Raw genomic sequence first — 23,215 nt, 5'->3', positions numbered from 1 at the left:
GTTGAAGTGGACAGGAGTTGGAGCGGCGTCCAAAAGTTTCCAGGTACATGGCAGCAGTGGACGACGGGAACAGAAACGTGAGCAGAATGTGCTGACGATAAATATTCTAAATTCATAGATTGTACCGGTTCCGTAAAGTATATAAACGGCAACTATATATGACGTAGAGATAAGGGGGTTACGGCAATGTTAAATGCTGAACGTTATTTACAGTTTTATGGCCCAAACCATGTAGGAACTAAAAGGAAACGGTGGATCTTATCTGGACAGAGATAGCCAATATACGAACGTGCCCGTGCCCCTGCACGTAAAAATAATCATTACCCCCTTCCTGATCAGGAGCTGAATAGCTGTCTCTCTTTTCGTTTATTCCTTAAAATACCATAATCTGATATAGCTGAACGTTCACTTACACGCCTTTCTGATTTCAAGGGCCAATGTGCATGTTTTTCACTGCACGTACAACTTACAAACGGCACTAATGATGCAATAACGCACGTCGAACATGTTATCAGGTAATAGATAGTCTAAAATGAGCACTTTCATAAATCATTATTTCTATTCACGTACGGGTTAAATATTGAACGCCCATTGTGTACACACGACACACTGGAGTGTCATCGCCGCTTTGAAAAGCTCCAGATTCCAATCATATCGATTCCAATCATGTACTCCGCTTGCCATGTACCTAGCCTATGTGTGTGTATAAGATGGATTGAACTGTTTATGCGACAGTGTAAAGCAGTTGGACTACACCATATGTTCGGCTGTGCAGCCCTCAAGAAAATTTACAATTACGGGTACGTGATTTTACGGATATGTTTTTCAGCGTTTCTTTTACCTTTGTGCTTATTATTCTGTACAATTTGCCAATTATTCTACGTTCATATGAATTATGGTTAGTTTGGTTGAAGGTCAATATTATGCTACCATATTTTGCATTTATTTCAATCCCAACACTTACCCTTTATTGCCTTCGCCGTAGGCAGAAGGTTATATTTTGGTCGTTTTTTTAGTGACTGTTTGGCGGTATAACTCTTGATGCTTTGGTGGATCTTAATTGTTTTTGGCAGCCAGGAACATTTGATGATGTTGAACATAATGAAATGCATCTAATGCAAATCAGGGCCTTATTTACGTAATCAATGAGGAAAGGTTAAAACTCCCTTTCAATGTTTTTTTTTGCGATGGCGACCTATATACGAGGACACCGTATGGACAGTGTGACCGGGGCTGGAATTTCGGGGTCCCCCGAAAGTGCGAAATGGAACAAAATGGAACGAAATGGAACGAAATGGAACGAAATGGAACGAAATGGAACGAAATGGAACGAAATGGAACGAAATGGAACGAAATGGAACGAAATGGAACGAAATAGACGAAAAGGAACGAAATGGAACGAAATGGAACGAAATGGAACGAAATGGAACGAAATGGAACGAAATGGAACGAACTAAATCGTATGTAACATTATGAAATGAAATACCAGTAGAACCCGAAATATAAGGAACGTTGTTACATTCACAGTAGACCGGAACAGGAAGTAGATACATAATATAACGTGTTTTATTTCTTGAATCTATTTGATAATATTGAATACAACGGTTTTCGCTAGATTCTTCCCTGAAAATGGGGGCGCCGCGTGCAAAGAGCTCGGTCGCTCTTTCTTGATTGTACCAACTATCTGCAAATGAACTGCTGAAAATAGCAGGGAAAACAAGCTAACGGAAGTGAGTATCTAAGTAAGGACTAGATTATACAGAAATTGGTGGTAACTTTGCATTTCATAATTCACCAAGAGGGCATGGGGCAAGCGTAATTCCATTATCTATACAGCGTGTTTGCGTGTTGTGAGAACCGTGAAATACATTTCCTGCTCGTTCACACCCTCCCATTGTTTTGTCATGAACGAGGAAGCAGAAATGTCTCCTGAGGTAGTTCCCAGTCCACGTCCGTGATTGAATGGAGTGTGAAATGTCACATTGGTGAGGCAGCACTGAGCTGCATTTGCATATCATTAACGGAGGGGTCGATTCTTCCACAGCCGACCAGCCGAACAATTGGTTGTATAAAAATCATTGTTGCGCATATGCTACGTACTAGTTATGGACTAAAACCGTATGTAAATAAAACTGGGAAGTCGGAGTTTGATTCAACCTGTAGGTAGCAGGCCCACGTGAACAGTTCCGGTGCGCTGGCAACAGTGGCGGTTCATTTTCATGCGGGGCTCCATTTGCAACACGCAAACACGCTATTACGCTTGCCTCATGCCCTCTTGGCGAATTATGTTACCACCAACTTCTGTATAATCTAGTCCTTACTTCGATACTCAGTTCCGTTTGCTTGTTTTCCCTGCTATTTTCAGCAGTTCATTTGCAGATCGTTGGTAAAATCAAGGAAGAGCGACCGAGCTCATTGCACGCGGCGCCCCATTTTAGGGAAGAATCTAGCCACACAAACGCGGCAAAAACGTTGTATTTACTATCATCAAACAGATTCAAGCAACAAAACAAGTTATACTAGACTGGCCGTCATTTGCTTTAAGAGCAAATTCAGCATATTTCACTTCGCCCCCCCCCCATGCAATAATTGATCTTTTGACGAAATGGACCATCCAAAAATTCCATCTAAACACAAGAAGACTTGTCCCAAGATCTATTTATTCTTCATCTACATTCATTAACATGCTTGAACATATGCAAAGATACACAACAATACTATACACTACATATAAAAGTACAATACTATACATCACCCTGGAAAAATGCGCAAACATGCACTATGCAAATATACAAAACTATAACGTTGGGTAACATAAATTCGCGGGGTACTTAAATTCACGATTTTTCGAAAACGGGGTATTTAGGGATATGTGCTAGATGCAACATCAGTAATACCGCTAGAAATGCAAACTTGACAGACTAACGTATTCAGAACACTGTCTGAAAAGCTTCGATAACCATGCATTAGAAGGCGACGAGGACAAAAACTCTCCGTCCCTTATTGGAACAGTCTGAGGGCTTCGTGGGAGAATCACACTGCATCGTTGTCGGCTGGTTTATAAGACAAATGTCACATCCGCTTCCTGCTAATCACAATCATTTACAAGACAACTTATTTTCTTAAAATTGCTGACCTGCAATTGGACTCTAAGTGTGATCAATCATCAAAACCCCTCTTTGTTGCTACAACCTACGACACGTGTATTTTCCCGCCGCCATATCAATACCCAGAATCCTGTTGTCAAGCAGACGACAAAGGTTTGTGAGGAACACTTTTTTGTCTAAATGTTGCGTGTGATTGTGGACTGAGGACGATATTTTCCTCAAAGTTTGCTTCTAACACAACAAGGAAAACATGGACATAGTAGTATTATCAATGCTACGGCATCCGGCTAACTTGCCATGAATAATGTACTCGTTGCCATGACGGTGGATGTCGACTTTGACGTTCTACCGACTCAACACACGGGTTGTTCCCGTAGGCCTGATGCGTGCGGTACGGCCGTTTTTTCGTGTACTTTTTTTACTTAGACACATCTATATCCATAGCACTCTCCTCAAGCCAAGGATGGAACGAATAGCTGCTGTATAAAATGTAATTAGCGGTAAGATATTCAAGACGAATCTTCTCTCCCGAATTAATGTTCACACCTGTTCGACAACACCGTCATTGTGCGTGCGGCGGACGGTAGTTTCAAGTTGAAATATTATGGTGTCAACACGACTAGAGACAAAATCTACCATATATATGATTAGTGCAAACTTTAAGATAGTACATGATACTGACAGAATAATAGAAAAAAAGGATGGTTTATTGTTCTGCTGGATTTATTTTAGTCAACCATTATCGGAAAAATGGCGAATTCATGTTACCCAACGTTATTACTATTAGGAGGGGGAAGGGCTTCGTGGCACATACAAAGGCCGACCCGACATTGGTTTATTCTATATAAAACAATTTCATATGTAAACCATTATGAGATAAATAGCGTATGAAATTTCTAGTCTATTCTTAACCTTGCTATTCAAAAAGTATTAACAATTTAAGTTGTGTTGAACCCCTACAACGCAAAATGAACTATTAAAAACGTGCTAGATAACTACCGCATAAAAAGCCAACAATGCCTGTATTTTTTACAGTAAAATTATTTCAACAATTCAAAAGTTTGCTGATATTCATTCACATCATGTGTAGACGATCGCGCTTTGAGAGGCGCTTGTGAAGTATTACTTCCTGGGTCAAAGGTTGTTGGTGCGGAAAGTGAAACTGCATGCAAACCTGCTCGCAATCGATCAGATCGGCCTACCTCGGCCTAGTGGTATATCATCATCGTTGGTATGGGTTTAATTATAAGTTGTATATAAGTGCGACACAACCAATTCAGAGACGGATTGCATTTTTCTCCTCGTCAAGTCGTGATTTATTAGTGGTTGAAGCCGCCATAATTAAATTTGACCATGCCCCAAAAACCATGTTTATTTGGCAACATTTGCGAGAGCATCATACTTTGCCAATCTCCCTCGGAGTCCCTCTCGATGCATAAATTGACTGTTTCAAAATCACCCGTGCAAACAAATTCTCTATTCAAGTTCTGCGAGACACCAAGAGCTTCTTAGTGCAAAGGCTTGCGTGTTTACCTGCAACATGACCTCAGGTTACCAGAAAAGAACACACGTTCTTTGGCCAGCAGCAAATGGAACGCCCGGAACCTTAGATAGAACATGGATTCTTAGATAGAACATGGAACGGGGACAGCACTTTTGACCCGTTTTGGTCTGAAAATGGGTCCAAAAGTCCCCAAAACAAAGCATTTTGAAGTGATGTACACCCGAAATGTGATTGAAGTCCTTTAGGGACATGTTCAAGGCACCCTTGTGCCGAATTCCAGGTCATTTGCTTGTAATACCAGGGCACAGGAGCCAAAAATATAGAAATTGCCTAAAAATGCCCCAAAAAACCTCCATAAAAATGATTTTAAGGCCTGTTTCAAAACGATTTAAAAAGGACCTGGGGGTATTCGCCATCTTTACCTTCATGCGAAATTTCAGGTCGGTTGGGTAAGAAATGGCGGAGTAGAAGCCATTTGAAGATTTGTCAGGAGGAGGAGAAGAAGAAGAAGAAGAAGAAGAAGAAGAAGAAGAAGAAGAAGAAGAACCAGACAAATACAATATATTTCACTCTACCCATACCTCTAGGTATGGGAAGTGAAATATAATTATGTATTTGTTTCCTGTTCCCATCTGCTGTGAATGTTACAACGTTCCTTATATTTCGCGTTCTACTGGTATTTCATTTCACAATGTTACATATGTTTTAGTTCGTTCCATTTCGTTCCATTTCGTTCCATTTCGTTCCAATTCGTTCCATTTCGTTCCATTTCGTTCCATTTCGTTCCATTTCGTTCCATTTCGTTCCATTTCGTTCCATTTTGTTCCATTTCGCACTTTCGGGGGACCCCGAAATTCCAGCCCCGGACCGGAATTTCGGGGTCAACTTGTGGGAAGTACTTTTCATGATGGGGCTTCAATACATATGAACTGACAACTGTGACTTAAAGAGGAACGCCGATTGATATATCCATTATGAAAATAAAGACATAATTTGCTTGATTAACGAGAAAATGCTACAATTCCAAAGTGGCAAATGACTAATTTTATACAGCATTTTTAAGTCTATGGTTTTCTTTTCCGGTCAAAACTCAGATATGTCGTATTTCAGCCAACCATTACGTATTTCAGCAAACTACACCGTGCTTCGCCCATACTACGTCGTAGTAGACAAGCAAAATACGTCGTATTTGTCTCAAATACGGCCTTAATGTACTACGTCGTGGTGGTCAAACTCAAATATTGCAGCCAGCCACGACGTATTTTCAGACGACAGTCAGTTTCCCTGGACTGTTACATAGAAAACATCACTAAAAATTGAAGTGTTTTAGTTCTGGGGATACCCAACTGAAATGGAATAAGAAGTTAATGATTGTTACATGTAGTTAATGGTTCTGCCACGTCTCTACATACTAATGTGTTCCTCACACTGAAAGAAAGTAACAAAAGTCCCATGGAGCTCTCGTACTCCCATCCCGATCTTAACAGAGAACACCAACAAAGAATGCATTTGATCTTTGAGTCTTCAACCTGTTGTTCTTTCGTAAATCGACGATGGGCAGCTAGAATGGAAAGTTAGCCAAAGATTCGTTTGATGCGGAAGATTTGTTGTCTATTCTCAATTCCGTAAGTTGCTTAAAACAAGTGATTTAAAAAAAACTGATCTTGGCTTACAACTCTCTTTACTTTCTTTAAAAATGTACAATAAGTTCATTATAAAAGCTATCAATGTAATTATGTACCTAACACGCAATAAAACATACAATTTGATAAAGCACCATTGAATCATCAGCACTATGGTAATTAAAGTGTTTCTGACACCAAAATACAACATTTTTTTATCATCTGTAATAGGAATAGTATCATTCAATGAATATAAACGTTAAAAACGAATATACACCCTTCTGATGTTATTCATGTTAACATTGAACCATAAGAAACAATACTTCCAGCTTTTGATTTTTCTCTGATCTTCCCACCAGGTAATTACATTAATCAGTGACTTTACTCTCCCGATGACGTCACAATGAACACGACATCTGGTTCGGAACCTTGCATCATGGCTTGTGAAAAAAATTATTTGATGAGTAAACAGTGCTAAAATTATCGCGATTACATTCACTTAAAAGATGTTATAATATTTAGTTTGCTTGCAAACGTTCTTTCCGAGCCGCAGTGAAAAGTCAGGGAGGTCAGAGGTCATCATGATGGCTCCACATACAAAACTTTCTCAGTAAGCAGTCGAACCGCAGGTCACCGTAGAACGCTTTATTTTCTTTTTTACGGCGTTTGCCGCGGCACGATTTGACCCCGTTGCATGGGTGTAAACAACCGCCTGTCGGCAGCAAAAAGACCTCGGACCTACATAATGTTTATATTTTTTCACATCTACAGGATCTGCCCAACATAACCATGTAGTTATTTCGTGCACAGCAAATTGTCAGCGAGCGCTGTGGCTTTCGAAACATTGACCATTTTTTGGTCAGTATATTTGTGCGTGTATCATTGACGGTTCACCTGGAACCAACTAGATATTTACATCACCTGATAGCCCATTTCCTCACCTTTAAATCGATACCAAAGTCCCTTGGATAATTTTATGGGAACCGGTTTTGCCCCCAAAAAAACTAACAAGAGGTCAATTTGCAGGGCGTCTTATTCTGAAGAAGAAGACAAACACAATGTCCTTTTACCATGCTTTACAGAACTCAAAGCTTATCTAATGGCATTGGTCAACTTGCATATGAATCTCACTTTTCCTGGCTTCAAGATGATATTAGTCTTATTTGGAAATGTTTCAGAATATTAATTTTAGACGGCAAAACTTGAGCCGTAAGTTTCATCAACGTTCCCAACACCGGCTGAAAGTTGCAACATTGCACCTGACCTCGCCTGACCCCCGCGGCAGGAAAATGGAACGTACTGGCTGGGTTCGGTCGTTCGAACGCTGGAGTTCGAAGTGATTGACTTCAAATTTGACTATTTTGTAAATATCAGGTACCTTGTACTAAAACCTCTGTCTGTCTGTACTTGACTGTTATCATGTCAATTATCATATTGCATGTGGTAGCCGCGTTCATACAGCTTCTAATTTACAAAAAATGGGCTTTGTTATGCCACGCGGAATGTATCGAAATGTATCCAAAGCGCAGGAGTGCACGCATCGGTAGCTAGAAGTAGGCAGAAATTTCACCACCGCAAGGTAGACATTGTCGCAGTTTTTTCGGGGGCAAAACCGGTCTTTCTGTTGCACCACAGGTAGTTGTTCACACCCATGCAGCAGGGACCAACCCGGGTCCGGCCGTGACCCGGAAAAAGCCGTCTTAGAGAAGGCTGCGCAGAACCGATGCGCATAGAGCTCTGCGGTTCGACTGTAAGTGTCTGTAGTCTTTATCTGCTAAAATCGACCATCCAGAGTTTTGTCATCTCACAATTCTCTTATTACTATATGTGGAACATATCTATGCAAAAATTGTTAAAAATTCGCCACTTTTGGTGAAGTTTTTGGGCCACTTTCTTCCATACTCAAAATTGGGGAGGGCGCCATCCTGCTGAGCTCTGTCACCTCTTCTTCCAGCTGAGAGGTAGTGACCTAGCCAATAACCTTCTCTATTTACTGAATCTGTGTGCTACCGGGAAGTAGGTTCGCTGTTTCATATCCAGTTTCCCATTTGCCACTTGTTTTGTGCTGGCTTGGTGCATCGGACAGCGCCTCTCCGCTCATGCTAAGGTAATGTTTGGTTAGGTTAAGCAGTTGTATGATGTAACGTAAACTGTGCTTTTAACTGACGTGTATAACTGTGTTTTCAAACTAGGAAAATCCAACTCATCCTGTGTATATTTCAGTTATCAGGGTATTAGGAGCACTTTCGGTAACACAGAACCTACTCTTTTTAATCGAATTAAGTAACCAGCTTTTAAATACTAATTTTTAAGGTTATATGTCTATCGCCGTTGTTATACTTGTGTAGCTAGTTAAGAGTAAGAGATTAGTTGCTGCTATTGAACTCGCTCGTCAGCCTGTACACAGTCTCAGTATATATATGTCTTTCAATCTTGCTACCAATATCCAAAACTGTGTATAGCTCATCTCATAGCACACATGAATGTATCGGTCAGTTAAGTAAACACGAGATTAATGATGGTTCTTGGATTATTGTAAAAACTAAGCATGTACCAAAGATGTGTATAACAATGGGCCAGTACTGTGTAAGCACACTATTCCCACATGTGCCAATCACGAAAAGAAAACAACACCTGAGTTATGCAAATTGCAAGTGCCCAGTTAAAGTAGTAATGTGTGTGTTGATACTACTTTGTGGAGACATAGATACCAATCCAGGTCCAACGGACTTACACTTACCTAAAAAGGGAATTCACCTGGGCCATCTGAACATTTGTAGCTGGAAAAATAAAACCAATGAACTGCAGGGATTACTGGACCAGAACAGTTTTCACATTCTTGCACTGACTGAAACACACCTGGACTCCAGTGTAAACGACAATGAACTGTGCCCTGATGGGTGGTCAGTGGTCAGAAAGGATCGTAATCGGCATGGAGGGGGTGTGGCCTTTCTAATACGAGACGGGTTTTCTTGGAAAGAAAAAAATGAACTGGAAAATGATAATATCGAGATGTTGTGGCTAGAGGTTAATGTACCACGGTCCAAACCAATGCTGATCAGCTGTATTTACAGACCACCTGGATCCTCCATTCAGTATTTCGACGGCATCCTGGATGCCATTGACAACGCAACAGACGCGAACAAAGAGGTCTTCGTACTAGGGGACTTTAATATTGACTGGTCAAACTCAGAGTGTTCACTGAAGGAACGTTTAGCACAAACTGCAGTAAGATGTAAGCTATCTCAAACGGTGACAGACCCTACCAGGATTGCAGTTAACAGGAGGAATCATAGAACAGCTACCTGTATTGATCTGGCTTTTACAAACTGCCAAGAAAAGTGCACATCAGCTAAATCAACGCCTGTGTGATTTTCAGACCACAACATCATCTACTTGACTAGGAAAACTAAGGCCCCAAAGACTCAACCACGTGTAGTCTACAAAAGGTCCTACAGCAAGTTCCATCCAGACGAATTTCAACACGACATCAATATGGTGCCATGGCACATTGTATATGATGAGTCAGACGTAACGTTAAATGAAGCACTGGACGTCTTTACAACAATGTTCTGCAACGTAGCTGATCAACATGCTCCCGTCAGAAAACGTACCATTAGATCGAACCCGGCAGGTTGGCTGGACGACGAACTCAGAGAAGTAATGAGGCTCAGGGATGACGCCAGAAGGGAAGCCCTTGCGACAGGCCTTGCTTCAGATTTGAGTATATACAAGAAACTAAGGAATACAGCTGTCAAACTAAACCGGAAAAAGAAAGCTGCATTTTTCAAATCTAAAATAGCGGAGTCCAGAAACAACCCGAAGGAAATGTGGAGAACACTGAATGGAATGATGGGCAGGGGACCTTCTCGGTCGGCATGCACCGTAGAACGTGACGGAGTGATCCTCACTATGGGAGTCGGTTCAACCACATTACATTGATAGGGGGCGCTTTAGTGGACTGGAACCGCAGTGCGAGACCATTTGAAGTTCAGAGATAATTTGAAACATGGCTGCCGAACAAAACTAAGAAGGTTTAATCAGGTTTGTTTTCGTTCTTTTTGCTTCGCATGTGCTGCTAGATTAACTAGTAAGACGTATCTGTATTGACCATGAGCGTTTAGAATTATAACAGTGGCTTTTCCGATTATATATATACCGTACGCGACACAACAATGCAACAAGAAGCTGTAAAAACCCAAAGGGGCGAGTACGCCGCTCCCGGGATTAGAACCCCCGCCAAGCCCGATCCGCACGGCTTGGGAAATCAACCGCTAGGCTAAAAGGTCTGCGCTAGCCACTAGGCTAAAGGGTCTGGACCAGTTAGACTGGTCAGTTAGTGGAGGTTGATCCCCACTGTTACACTACTCCCCCTTTTCTTTCAAGACTCGTCCGGATCCCGAGTCTCCGAGTGCGATATCCCTGTGTGATCTGATCGTTACTCACAGGGCCGGTGTGGGAACCACTGTAACAAGTGCTTTTCAAAAAAGCTGGCGTTTTGGCTACGTTTATGAGTGTGAATTGTCCTTTCCCTTTTCTTGAAGTAAAATCTGCCAGAGAAAGTCACTCAAGGGCTGTTGAGTCTATAAGAAAAATTGTCATTTTGGTTACTGTTTTAATAGAGAAAGGCAGATTGGGGAAAGCAATTTTGAAGTTACGTCACTTAACTTAAGTGCTTTTGAAAAAGCTGGTCTTGGCCTACAACTTGTACTTATTTCTAAAATGTACAATAGGCTCATTATAAAAGCTATCAATGTAATTATGTACATAGCATGCAATAAAACATAAAATTTGAAAAAGCACCATTGAATCATCAGCACTATGGTAATTAAGTGAAATAGAAGTTCATAACAGCTAAGGTTCTATCTAAAATGACTACCAAATGTCAAACAAGTGTTCAAACCAAGTAACAGCTACCTCATCCCTATTATTCTGGTTTCCGCATTTACAACATTTCTTCCTTATTTTTCTGGATAATTTTGCTAAAATTCATGAAAATTCCCATATTTTTGTGCCGAGCGGCGTCACTCCACGTCCGTGTTGTCTGAATGAAGTCGATACTGAACAATGGAGCATTTGCTTCTGTAACAAAGGATCGCTGTTTTGCAAACAACATCAAGAGCCTCTGTTTACATCGGGGATAGAAGTTTAGTGGCGAGTGTTTTGCAAGAATCATCTAACCGCACATAGGAGCCGCTGCACGGTATTTTCCATTACAATGAACAGAAAAATTTGAATGCCGGGTTTGAAATCTATGAAGTCCTGTTCATAAGACAAAGGCCTTGTATATATTAAATGAATATTTAAAAATAACAAATATAAAATATTTCTTTATTTATTAATGAAGAAAAAAAATGATATTCATAAATATGATATTGATAGATTTATATAATATTGATATATATTTGTTGATATTTAATATCTTAAAAGAAAAAACATCCATGCACGGACTCGATCCCGGATCTTCCGGATCCGAAGTACTACGACGTTACCAGTTGAGCTAATTTGTAACTTGTGTAGTGAGCATCTCTGTACATAATGCTATAACCTCACTACATGGTATCATTTATGTTGATTTTTGGTCTTTATTTGACGAAATCATTTTTTTATATTCCCCTTCCAGTGGGAAGGGGGATATACTGTTTTTGCTTGCCTGTTCTTCTTCTTCTTTCTTCTTCTTCTGTAGTTGAGAAGTAGGTACCTTTTAGGAAAGGTGAACACACCTGACCATAACTTATGCTAATGCTGACCTCCTTTGCATAATTTATGCAGAAACTTCATAATACCCTTACAGCCAATACTAAGGATGTCATATTTGAGGTGTAGTTAATGGGAGGGGAATATCCTGCATTTTCCCGAAAATGTTGCCATTCTAGTTTCTTCTGTAATCTTGTGGTATAGATGTAATATGGTCATTTTTCAGGATATCAAAGTCCGAAACCACAATGCAATGATATTTCCGAACAGTTGTAGCAGTTACATGTGGTCGCCCTCCTATGTGTCATGCAAATCAAGCCCGCCTGCCTTTTCTTGCTCCCTTGCCATATAAGGCAACGGCTATACAAGAATTTTGGAAGGTATTGCCATATAAGGTCATATGGTGTGCGACACAGTGTTGAACCAAACAGCATGCATCGAAGGTAAGAGCCAAGACATAGCGTTTTGGCGCGAAGGCATCCCTCGTTACAAAGCCACGCGACTTGACACCTGGGCAGATCTAGACAAGAACAACATGATAATGAACCGTGACAGGTCTAATGAGCTGAGAATGTGTTTCTCAAAAAACCCTCCTGCTCCACCTCCGCTCATCCTTGGAGGCACCGTCAGAGTGCAGGAAATATCGTTTCAGAGGGTCAAGATTTCTAAATTTTTCGGGGGAGCATGCCCCCGGGATCCCCCTAGTATTGTCGGGCCTTTGGCGCTCGTCATCGTGATCACGAACATTTTGTCCCACCATGGGCATTACGAAAGTTCCTGTCGCCGCCGAATTTAAAGGATTCGGAGAAGGCGTGCGAGAATGCATGGCGTAAAAGGTCTCTTGTCACAATATCAGGGTAAGTGGTAATCAACCGTGGTCTTCAGGAGTATCTCATGTTCTAAATTTGCTTACCGTTAAGCGTTATTGACCGGCCTGAATTTACCATTAAGCGTTATAAGCCAGCCTGAATTTACCGTTAAGCGCTGCCAGGACCCCCCCATGCAGACCCTCATACCTGGGTTTCATACTACACCGTAGTCTTGGTTGGGACAGCCAAATTACTCACATGGCTCAAGGCTCAACCTTCAACTCGTCTCCACTTTCTCCGCATGCTTAAGAAGGGCGGGATGCCACCGGAGGACCTGGAAACTCTGATATGGCCAGTGTTAGAATACGCGAATGTAGTATACTTAGGCTGCAACACAAAACAGAATAACACTCTTGAAGCAGTACAGAGGAGGGCAATGAAGATCATCTACAGCAACAGCACCCAGACAACGCCCCATCCACACTCTTAAGGACAGACGGGAGTCAGCAGCAAAAACACTCTTTATACAAAATTATGCGGAATGTCAACCACCCCCTGCACTCCATGGTTCCAAACGACAGACACCAGAACACCCGACAGTCCCTAAGGAACCAACACCACTTCTCCACGTCACCTCAAAATTTAGAACTGATAGACCGAGAAAATCCTTTCTATTTCAGGCAATAAGCCTCAGTAATCAGGACCTGTAAATACCATGTTTGAATACCTCTGACACCTAACAGACATACCCACGAATGAAGTAATTTTAACTCCAGTGGTGGAAATACTTTTTTTCAGTGTTCTGCAATATTGCAGAATGTCAAAATTTTTTCTGCAATTTGAAAATATTTTCTGCAAATACACATGCCTCCATACTACAACCTTCTCAACTTAATAATGCCTACTTACTTACATTATATAGAGCTTTGCAACATTGCTGTAATTTTTTATTCTCTCACTCCATCTTTGATTAATAGTAGCAAAGTTTTTAAGAGGAATAACATGCATGTGTGTGAAAAATATTCAAATTAATAGCGAAAATTGCAACAGCAAAAGTATATTTATTCAATATCAATCAAATCAAATATTCGTTTGATTATTTCAGTATGTTTATCAAAATTAAAAACAAATTCAACAGCTTGCCTGATAAGGAGGACAAGGGAATTATATCCTTGCGAGAAATACGTGTTGTGATGCGTATTATGATTAATAAATAAGACCGCACGACCTGTGACACAGCCACGGCCGACAGAAAACATGACAAAAACCAACAAAAAAAATCAAAATAAAACGCCTTTTCACAAACCTTGGCCTCTGTGTAGTTTTTTGTATAAATCTGAAACATTGCTATCGGTTTCAAACATCGGACTTCGACTTGGGACATTCGGGGAGACTCCAGAGACGGCCCGGCGATGTTAGTTTTTCACGTGGGTGCCCCCCTCCCCACAGTCTCGGCACAGGAGTAAATGTTCCGCCTTTTCCACACAAGGCAGTGCTCAAAATCTATCCGAGTAGTTCTCAACCTCATCGCTGCCATCTGGGCTTCAAGGACCACAGGCTACTGTAGTGGCCACCGTTTCGTTCCTTCTGTCATCGCGCCCATGCCCCGAGTTCGGGCTCTGAAGAAATCGCAGCTTGCGACATACTAATGTTTACGCTAGAAACATCCGGCAATTGTTTTCCAGACTTTTGCCGACCCCGAGATCGTCACCGCGGAGATTAGCGAGAGTTGACGGAAATGCACGAATTTGACATTTTCTCACATGATTCGTCCGCGAAGTTATCACGGAAAGTGTCGAAACCCCCCGAAAAGTTATCACGGAAAGTGTCGAAACCCCCCGAAAAAAACTGACCTCAAGTAGCACCAGGCAGTGGGAACGCACCGAAATGCCGCCATCTCGTGCGGCACTGTGGGCTTCAGTTTATTTACAGCGCCGCTAGTTTGCTTAGTACTGTACTAGTTAGTCTATATAATCTCCTGAATTGAGAGCCATTGAATCCGGAGACTGATTCTTTTCTTCTGCAAAATTGCAGATTGTTTAATTTTTCTTCTGCAATCTTGAAAATCTTTATGTAATTTGCAGATTGCAGACAGGTATTTCAAACGCTGAACTCTAACCGTCTATGTCGTTTTTAGTATGTACAGTCAAACCTGCCTTGGCGACCAGCTTTTCAAGGCGACCACCTGGCCATGGTGACAGCTTTTTCTCGGTCCCGAACATATGCCTGCCCAAGGTGACCACTTGTGCAACGCGACCGCCACGAATTGGGACCACACAGCACAATCCCTGCCCTTGCCAACCGCCTCATTTTCAAGCATGTAGCGACATCGGGTTTTGCTGCCTATGACGGAAAAGTTTTTAAGACCTTGACGGACAAAAATCTATGGAATGACATCGTTCCATCCATAAAATGTTTTGATAAAACGTGTAACGTTGGGTAACATAAATTCGGGATTTTTCCGATAATGGTTGACTGAAATCAATCTAGCAGAACAATAAACCATCCTTTTTTTCTATAATTCTGTCAGTATCATGTACTATATTTGCACTAATCATGTATATGGTAGATTTTGTCTCTAGTCGTGCTGACACCATAATATTTCAACTTGAAACTACCGTCCGCCGCACGCACAATAACGGTGCTGTCGGACAGGGGGGCACATTAATTCGGGAGAGAAGATTCGTCTTGAATATCTTACCGCTAATCACATTTTAAACAGCAGCTATTCGTTCCATCCTTGGCTTGAGGAGAGTGCTATAGATATAGACGTGTCCAAGTAAAAAAAATACACGAAAAAACGGCCGTACCGCACACATCAGGCCAGTTCGGGAACAACCCGTGTGTTGAGTCGGTAGAACTTCACTCAAAGTCGGCCCATCGTCATCATCGGGCAACGTGTAACGTTACATTATTCATGGCAAGTTAGCTGGATGCCGTAGCAATGGTAATACTACTATGTCCATGTGTTCCTTGTTGTGTTAGGAGCAAACTTTGAGGAAAATATCGTTTTCAGTCCACTATCACACGCAGCATTTAGACAAAAAAGTGTTCCTCACAAACCTTTGTCGTCTGCTTGACAACAGGATTCTGGTTAACAATATGGCGGCGGGAAAATACACGTGCCGTAGGTTGTAGCAACAGAGAGGAGTTTTGATGATTGATCACACTTAGAATCCAGTTGCAGGTTAGCAAAAGAGATTGTAATAAGTTGTCTTATAAATAATTGTGTTTAGCAGGCAGGAGATGTGACATTTGTCTTATAAACCAGCGAACAACCGTGCTGGGTGATTCTCCCACGAAGCCCCCAGACTCTGTCAATAAGGGACGGAGAGTTTTTGACGTCGCCAACTTCTAATGCATGGTTATCGTAGCTTTTCAGCCAGTGTTCTGAATACGTTAGTCTATCTGTTTTGCATTGCTGGCGTTATAACGGATTTTGCATCTAGCACATATCCCTAAATACGCCGTTTTCGAAAAATCGCGAATTTAAGTACCCCGCGAATTTATGTTACCCAACGTTACAAAGCTTTCTTAAATAATACTAAATAGAACAAAATAATTTTCAGCATTGCATGTGCTCACCAGTCATACCGCAAGCTTCTGGTTCTGTTGGAACTTAAAATTGTCAAAACGAATACGTACATGTGGTACTAGTACATCAAAGTTAGATTTCACAGAAATCACTATCCATTTCTTGTATCTTTCTAAAGAATTGTCTCACTAAATACCGCCGAAAAATGATTTCGCAGCTGGCAAAACATATCAGCAAGACATGTTGTTGGGGGACCGACGCCATCTTGGTAACGTTACCGCTGGCGTTTCTAAAGCACAACGTTTCTTTGTATGAACATTTAGAATACTCCTGTTACTGATGAACATTAAGATTCATATTTTCTTTTTACCGCCATTAATCTCACAAAACCTTTATTGGGCACTGCTTGCTTGTAATCGCCGCCAGCAAAATCACAACATTACATTTTCATCATTCATTTGTCAGATCAAAAACTTTTTGCCCCATTTATCCAGTGGTCTGAGCCCAGAGCCCAAAAGACGGCTGGGGTCGGCAGGTTTTTGTTAGGGCCCTTTCCTATGCCTTACTAGTACTGAGATGTTATATGTGTGTGTGTGTGTGTGTGTGTGTGCGTGTACTATTTCACGTAACTTGTGAATGCAGGAGGGCGTTATTCAATCAAGAGAGGCGGATACTATGTTTTGAAGTCAAAAGTATGACGGAAATTTGTACACAATGTAATGGCACACCAAAATTAAAACGATAATGAAAAATATAATTTTGTAGGATCTTTCTGTCAATGAGAATTAAACCTGGTGGTGGTTATGCTGTCTAAAATCACATCATGTTCCATCCATCTATGTAATACTATATTGATTAACATCTTAACTTGGAAACATGTTGTGGGTAGATCCTCTTCAAGGCGACCACCTGTCCAACGCGACCACTTTTCCTCGGTCCCCCGGGTGGTCGCCTTGGGCAGGTTTGACTGTATATGAAATGCTTAATGTGTACATGAATTTGTCATTTGTTGTGCAATTCAGCCATGGTATGGCTGCTAAGCAATCTGAATAAACAGTTTATGAGTTATGAGAGTACGTGCTGACTTTAACAAATTATTTTAGCATAATCTATGCTATCAACTGGCATAATATTTGGTTTGCTACGCTGAATTCGCTCTATGTTAAAACAGAGCTGTCTGGTGCTGTGAAAAAAGAAATGGATAGAAAATTTTAGTTGGTTGGAAAGGCCTGTCCATTGCTGCGCGGGATGGGATATGGATTTTTTAACCTCCATGAAAACTGGAGGTATTGTTTTGTGTGCGTGGGTGTGTGTCTTTCTGGATATCTGTGGTCAGCATCACTTAAGGAACCTCTGATCGGATGGGACTGTAATGATGTTTTGGTATGTGGATAGGTCTTGGGAAAACAAAGGTCAAGGTTGAAGATTCTTCTCCCAAATAAACGTACTGGTACGTTTATTTTTTTCAGCCTCAAAATCCACCCAGTACGTTCTTATTTTGGACGGTACGTTTATTAATTTTTGAAAATGAGGGCTTAGCTAACCACGGATCCCCCCAACAATTAAAAGTCATGGTTTTTCTGCCCATATTTCCCTGTTGTTTTGGCTCGCAATTTGCTATTTTTTCGGCTGAGATTATCCTTGCAGGAAAATCCTACGATGGCAGAAGTTCAAGTTGGCCATGATAATCGCCTAAAATTAAACATGGTTTGGGTGGATGTACCCCCGCCCTCCGTGGATGTACCTCCGTACATTGATCCATCAGTCACAAAGTAACTTTCATGACCGAAACGCGAAGGGACTGCAGAGATGAAGTTTACAATTTGAACGACGCTGCACTTAAGCGTTAACAGAGCGGTCGCTACATGAAGGAACAGATCCCGACGAAGGTGGGGTTTCGTAATGTTATCGTTATGAAAAAAGTACCCTGATACTTTCAGGCAAAGACAATATCCTTGAAAGTCTAAATTTTCGCAGTTAACATTCACAACATGATGGTGTAGTGACCCTTGACCCACCTGGGATCGACAACTGTTTGAGCGTTGGGGGTGCGCCGTGAAGCGGTTAGAATCCTGCTGCCGGGTAAGGAAATTCTGTCGCGGTGCATAAGGAAATTCTGTTGCGGTGCGTAAGGAAATTCTGTCGCGGTGTGTAAGGAAATTCTGTCGCGGTGCGTAAGGAAATGCCTCGGAGCGGAAGGAAATGCCTTGGAGCGGTTCGAATCATGCCTCGGAGCGGTTAGAAATGAGTTGAGGAAGCTGTCTTGAATTGTCGTTTTGGTCTTTCGTACAGTCAGACGTTTCAGACAGCATTTGGTAGATTGGGTAGAACTAGGTTTTATACCAAAACCCTGAATAGATATGTTAATGAAGTGAAGACAATTTCAGATCTTTCAAAAGAATAGTATTAGTTAAGACAAGGTTGTATGCTAATGATTCAATTATCTCCTGTTGTTTTTAGGAGCTAATGTTGTTCGCCTGAGAGTTAAGTGAGGTTTGAAGTTAGTGGCAATGTTGAAGTTTTGGAAGATTCTAGTTTTTCCGACACTCCTCGGACGTACGGAATGGTTATGTCGACCTTGTTTCTGTCTGTCAAAGGTTTGCACTTGCATGTTTTCTTAGACTGGTCAGAAGGTTTGAGAGCTTTGTTGAAGGTCCAATTTTGGTAGCCACACTTGGCTAAGGCCCCATGGAGATGTTTGTGTTCGTCTGTTTTTGCTTCGTCTGAGGTGATGATGTTGTCTGAGAGTTTTAATCACTGCTAGTTTGTGTTCCAATGGGTGGTGGGAATCAAAGGCTAGATATTGATCAGTGTGGGTCGGTTTCCTGTAAACTTCAAACTGAAGGTTGCCATCCTTCTCTACTAGTATGATGCTTTTGGTGTCTAGGAGTAGGAAGGGGAGCATGTTGTCATGACTTGGCTCCTGTGTGAACTTGATGTTGTTATCTACCTGGTTTATGTGGTCAAAGAAGTCGTCCACCACTCTCTTTTTTAGTTAACACCAAATGTTGTCCACATAGCGGAACCAGTTGGCTGGGAAGTGTCATTGAAAGTACTGAAGGCTTTGTTCTCAAACTTCTCCATATATATATAGGTTGAATTATATAGGTTCACTACAATGGGTGATACCGGTGATCCCATAGCACAGCAGTGCAGTTGCTGGAAAAACTGTTGTTTGTAAGTGAAGTATGTGCAACCTAGGCAGAGGTCTAGCAGTTCACATAGGACTCATAGGTGGTCCACAGAAAGGTTGGTTCTATCTGCAAGTGTGTCGTCGGCCTGCAAGGCTTCCCTAACTACCGATACTGCCTCCTTAGGAGGTATGCAAGTGAAAAGAGAGCACACATTATATGAAGTGATGATTTCATCTTCTGCTACATTGATGTCTTTGATTTTTTGGACGAAGTCTGCACTATTCTGTACATGGTGTTGAGACTTCCCCACTAATGGCCTAAAGATCTTAGCTAGGAAACCTGCTAACTCGTAAGTGACAGATGCTATACCAGAGAATATGGGTCGTAGAGGAACGTGAATTCAGCAAAATTTCGTCCTTTGGAAAGTAGGGATTCCTCCGGTTCTGTAAGAGTGTGACTGCTCAGGTTCTTAACCCACCTCTCATCTGTTCTACTTGGTGTTGTGGTTTTGGGTTTGGAACTGCTAGATCTCCAGTTGGGGTCGTTGTCTGCTGCACTAATCCTTTCCTTATGTTGTAAGCGTTCAAATTTGTTCTTCTGTCTGACTTTTCCTTTCTCGTGTTGAGAGAGCTATAGAAATATTTGTAACCCGCACGTTTTGCAAGTAAGAACAAGGAGGATTGCTTAGTGCAGTTTTTGTTATATACATGGAAAAATGACTCAAGTAAATCCATTCCTTTAATTCATGCAGTAGGAGAGGATACTATTTGGTACGTTGATGAAAGTTAGACATCCAGGTAGTAAGATACGCCAAAAATAATTACTCAAGCAACTGGACAAAGTTCAAAACTATGTCCAGTTGCTTGAGTAATTATTTTTGACGTATACTATTAGGTACTTTTCATTGTGTTTTTAGTTCACACTTGAAACAATTGAACACTTGAAATGCAGTGGTAATAAAACAGATAGTATATACAATAATAAACCATATTCACTATGTTGATTTAGCAGTGGAGTGGTGACCAGAAAAATGTGAAAATAGAACTATTGAAGATTTAGATTTGCAGTATTTCAAAAAATATTAGAATAGAAATTTGTGATCAAAGATTAAGAATCTTTACTAACACACACACTTAGGAAGCAGAGATGGAAGGTTCCAGCTGTGGACATTCCATGGTAAAACTGGAGCCAGAACATCCTAGAAACAAGATGGACTGGCCTGAGCATCCTGGGAAGGAGAGTGACAGCAGGGAGAGCCAACTGACAGACGCAGGCAAGCATCAGGAAATGCCTCATTTGAACTCTCCCCAACCTGATAACACATCAACCTCACAGGTACAGGAGAGCAACGGACATTCTGAAAGTCCTGTGGCTATAAACACTGGTGAGAAACCCTACATGTGTGGGGAGTGTGGATACATATCAGCTCAAAAGCTGCACATAGTCGAACACATGAGAACTCATATAGGAAAACGACCTTACATTAAATGTGACCTGTGTGACTATTCCGCCACGAAGAAATCTGATTTGAGTCGACATCATCTGTTGAAACACACTGGTGAGAAACCCTACATGTGTGGGGAGTGTGGGCACAGGACAGCTCTAAAGTGTTACTTATCCCAGCATATGAGAACCCATACAGGGGAAAAACCCCACAAGTGTGACCAGTGTGACTACTCTACTGCAAAGAAGTCTGATTTGAATAGACATTGTCTATTGAAACATAATGCTACTGGAGAGAAACGTTTCAAGTGCGAGCTGTGTGAGTACAGGACAAATCTTAAGTCTCACTTATCCCAGCATATGATAACTCATACAGGGGAAAAACCCTATGTGTGTGGGGAATGTGGGTTCAGGTCGGCTAAGAAGTTCTACTTACTCCAACATATGAGAAATCATACCGGTGACAAGCCCTACATGTGTGGGGAGTGTGGGTATAGGACTATTTACAAGAATTCCATGTACAAACATATGAGAACCCATACAGGAGAAAGACCCTACAAGTGCGACCAGTGTGACTACTCGGCAGCTTCAACTACCACTTTGGCCACACATAGAGAAAGGCACACAGGTGAGAAACCTTACACGTGTGAGGTGTGTGGGCACAGGGCCGCTGTAAAAGGGGACCTATATCGACATATGTACCTCCATACTGGTGAAAAACCTTTCAAATGTAACCTGTGTGACTTTTCTGCAACTTGGAAGTCTTCGCTTGCCGCTCATCTAGTAAAACACACTGGTGAGAAACCGTATTTGTGTGAAATTTGTGGGTACAGGACACATAACAAGGGTTACTTATCTGATCATGTAAAAACCCATACAGGTGAGAAACCCTACAAGTGTGACCAGTGCGACTACTCTGCTGCACTGAAAAAATATTTGGTCCAGCATCAAGCAAAACACTTGAGTGAGAAACCTCACATGTGTGAGAAGTGTGGGTACAGGACCGCTTATAAGGGTAACCTGGGCCAGCATATGATGAGAGTCCATTGTGGTAAAAAATTCTCGCAAACTTGACTAATGTAGATCTTGAAACTTTTGCATTGGTTTTATTTTTGCAGTGACCTCTCCACAGCAAATTCATGACGCGATGAGAATAAATGCCTTTCAAAAGTATTACTACTGTCCTATATAGAATCGTTCCCACCTGAAATTCACTCCTGCTGTGAAATAAAACCACTGCAAAAGTAAATAAGTATACAGTGGTTTGGAGCAGTTTGCCCAATCTAAACATCTTAGAATCCATGCAAGAGAAAAACGTATCTTTGATCAGGGTAACTTAATTCTAGACCTTGGAAGCTGAAACTGAAAGTCTTACATATCTGAATATTTGACAATTTCCAAACGTAAGGGGAAAAAAAACTACAATATTAACCATACCTGCATAGTGATGTAAAGAAGTATACAAGATGGACATAGCCAAACAGACTTGTAAAGATGACTACAAATTGTAGTACCATTGTGAGGATTGTAGTGAATTGTACTGCTTCGTGTACGTTTGTGTCACTTCATACTACATGTACATGTACTATGATGTAGATGTAGATGTCGTTTTTGTGCCTAGCGATAGATGTAGAATTGGTATTCATGCTCATACTAGTAATTTACCATCTTCTGAATGAGCATCTGTTTTTCTCATGTCTATAGAGTTACTTATATTACTCTTGAACGCCCCAAATGTGTGGCTTTTATATCACAATGATATTCATATGATAATTGTGTTCAACTTTGTTTACCATGTATCTTTTAGCACTGTATATTTTAAGAAAACCATTCTGGCCTAGATAGGGCCAGGTGAAATATTTGTTTTAAAGATTTTAGTAATTCTGGACATGCTATATCACATGGTCTTGATTCATGTGTAGTAGAAGACTTTTGGGGCCAGGTAAAAGGCTTGGACCCCATATGTCATATTGTTTTGGAACTGCAGGGGCATTTTTGTCAGAAACTTGGGGAGAGGATAACTCAAGAAAAGATTAATGGTTTGTCATGATTTGGGATGTAGGTTCACTTGAATATAGATTCACATATTGAATAGATGCAAATAAGAACTTTTTTTTACATGTTTAACAAGAAAAATCTATAATTCTGATGTTTTTTTCCTGAATGGAATTTCATACTTGTGTTTTTATCAGTTTTGAAGAACTAATTTTTATGATTAATGTCTAAATGATATAAGACTGAAAAATGATGGAAATTTCATAGCTGTGACCAATTTTATTACATTAGATAAATGTCATGCTAATCAGGACTTTGTTTACCATGTACATGATAAATGAGAAACAATAAAACACATTTCTACAAAAA

At 41.0% G+C, this 23,215-nt stretch overlaps 1 protein-coding gene across 1 annotated transcript; it reads left to right on the top strand.

Moving 5' to 3' along the window:
- The first annotated feature begins 32 nt into the window (after positions 1-32).
- Positions 33-23,215, top strand: LOC136445314 (zinc finger protein ZFP2-like). The gene is made up of 2 exons (XM_066443246.1): positions 33-77; positions 20,546-23,215. The coding sequence occupies exons 1-2, from the start codon at positions 48-50 to the stop codon at positions 21,923-21,925; spliced, it is 1,410 nt and encodes a 469-aa protein (XP_066299343.1). The 5' UTR covers positions 33-47; the 3' UTR covers positions 21,926-23,215.

This window comes from Branchiostoma lanceolatum, chromosome 11, assembly GCF_035083965.1.
Source record: "Branchiostoma lanceolatum isolate klBraLanc5 chromosome 11, klBraLanc5.hap2, whole genome shotgun sequence".
Classification (NCBI taxonomy): Eukaryota; Metazoa; Chordata; class Leptocardii; order Amphioxiformes; family Branchiostomatidae; genus Branchiostoma; species Branchiostoma lanceolatum.
Note: the sequence above shows the minus strand (reverse complement) of the source record. Positions and strands in the feature narration are given on the sequence as shown.

Coding starts and splice junctions, on each gene's coding strand:
- LOC136445314 (XM_066443246.1), top strand. CDS start 48: ATGGCAGCAGTGGACGACGGGAACAGAAAC. Junction 78..20,545: donor TGGACGACGGGAACAGAAAC/GTGAGCAGAATG, acceptor ACACACACTTAG/GAAGCAGAGATGGAAGGTTC.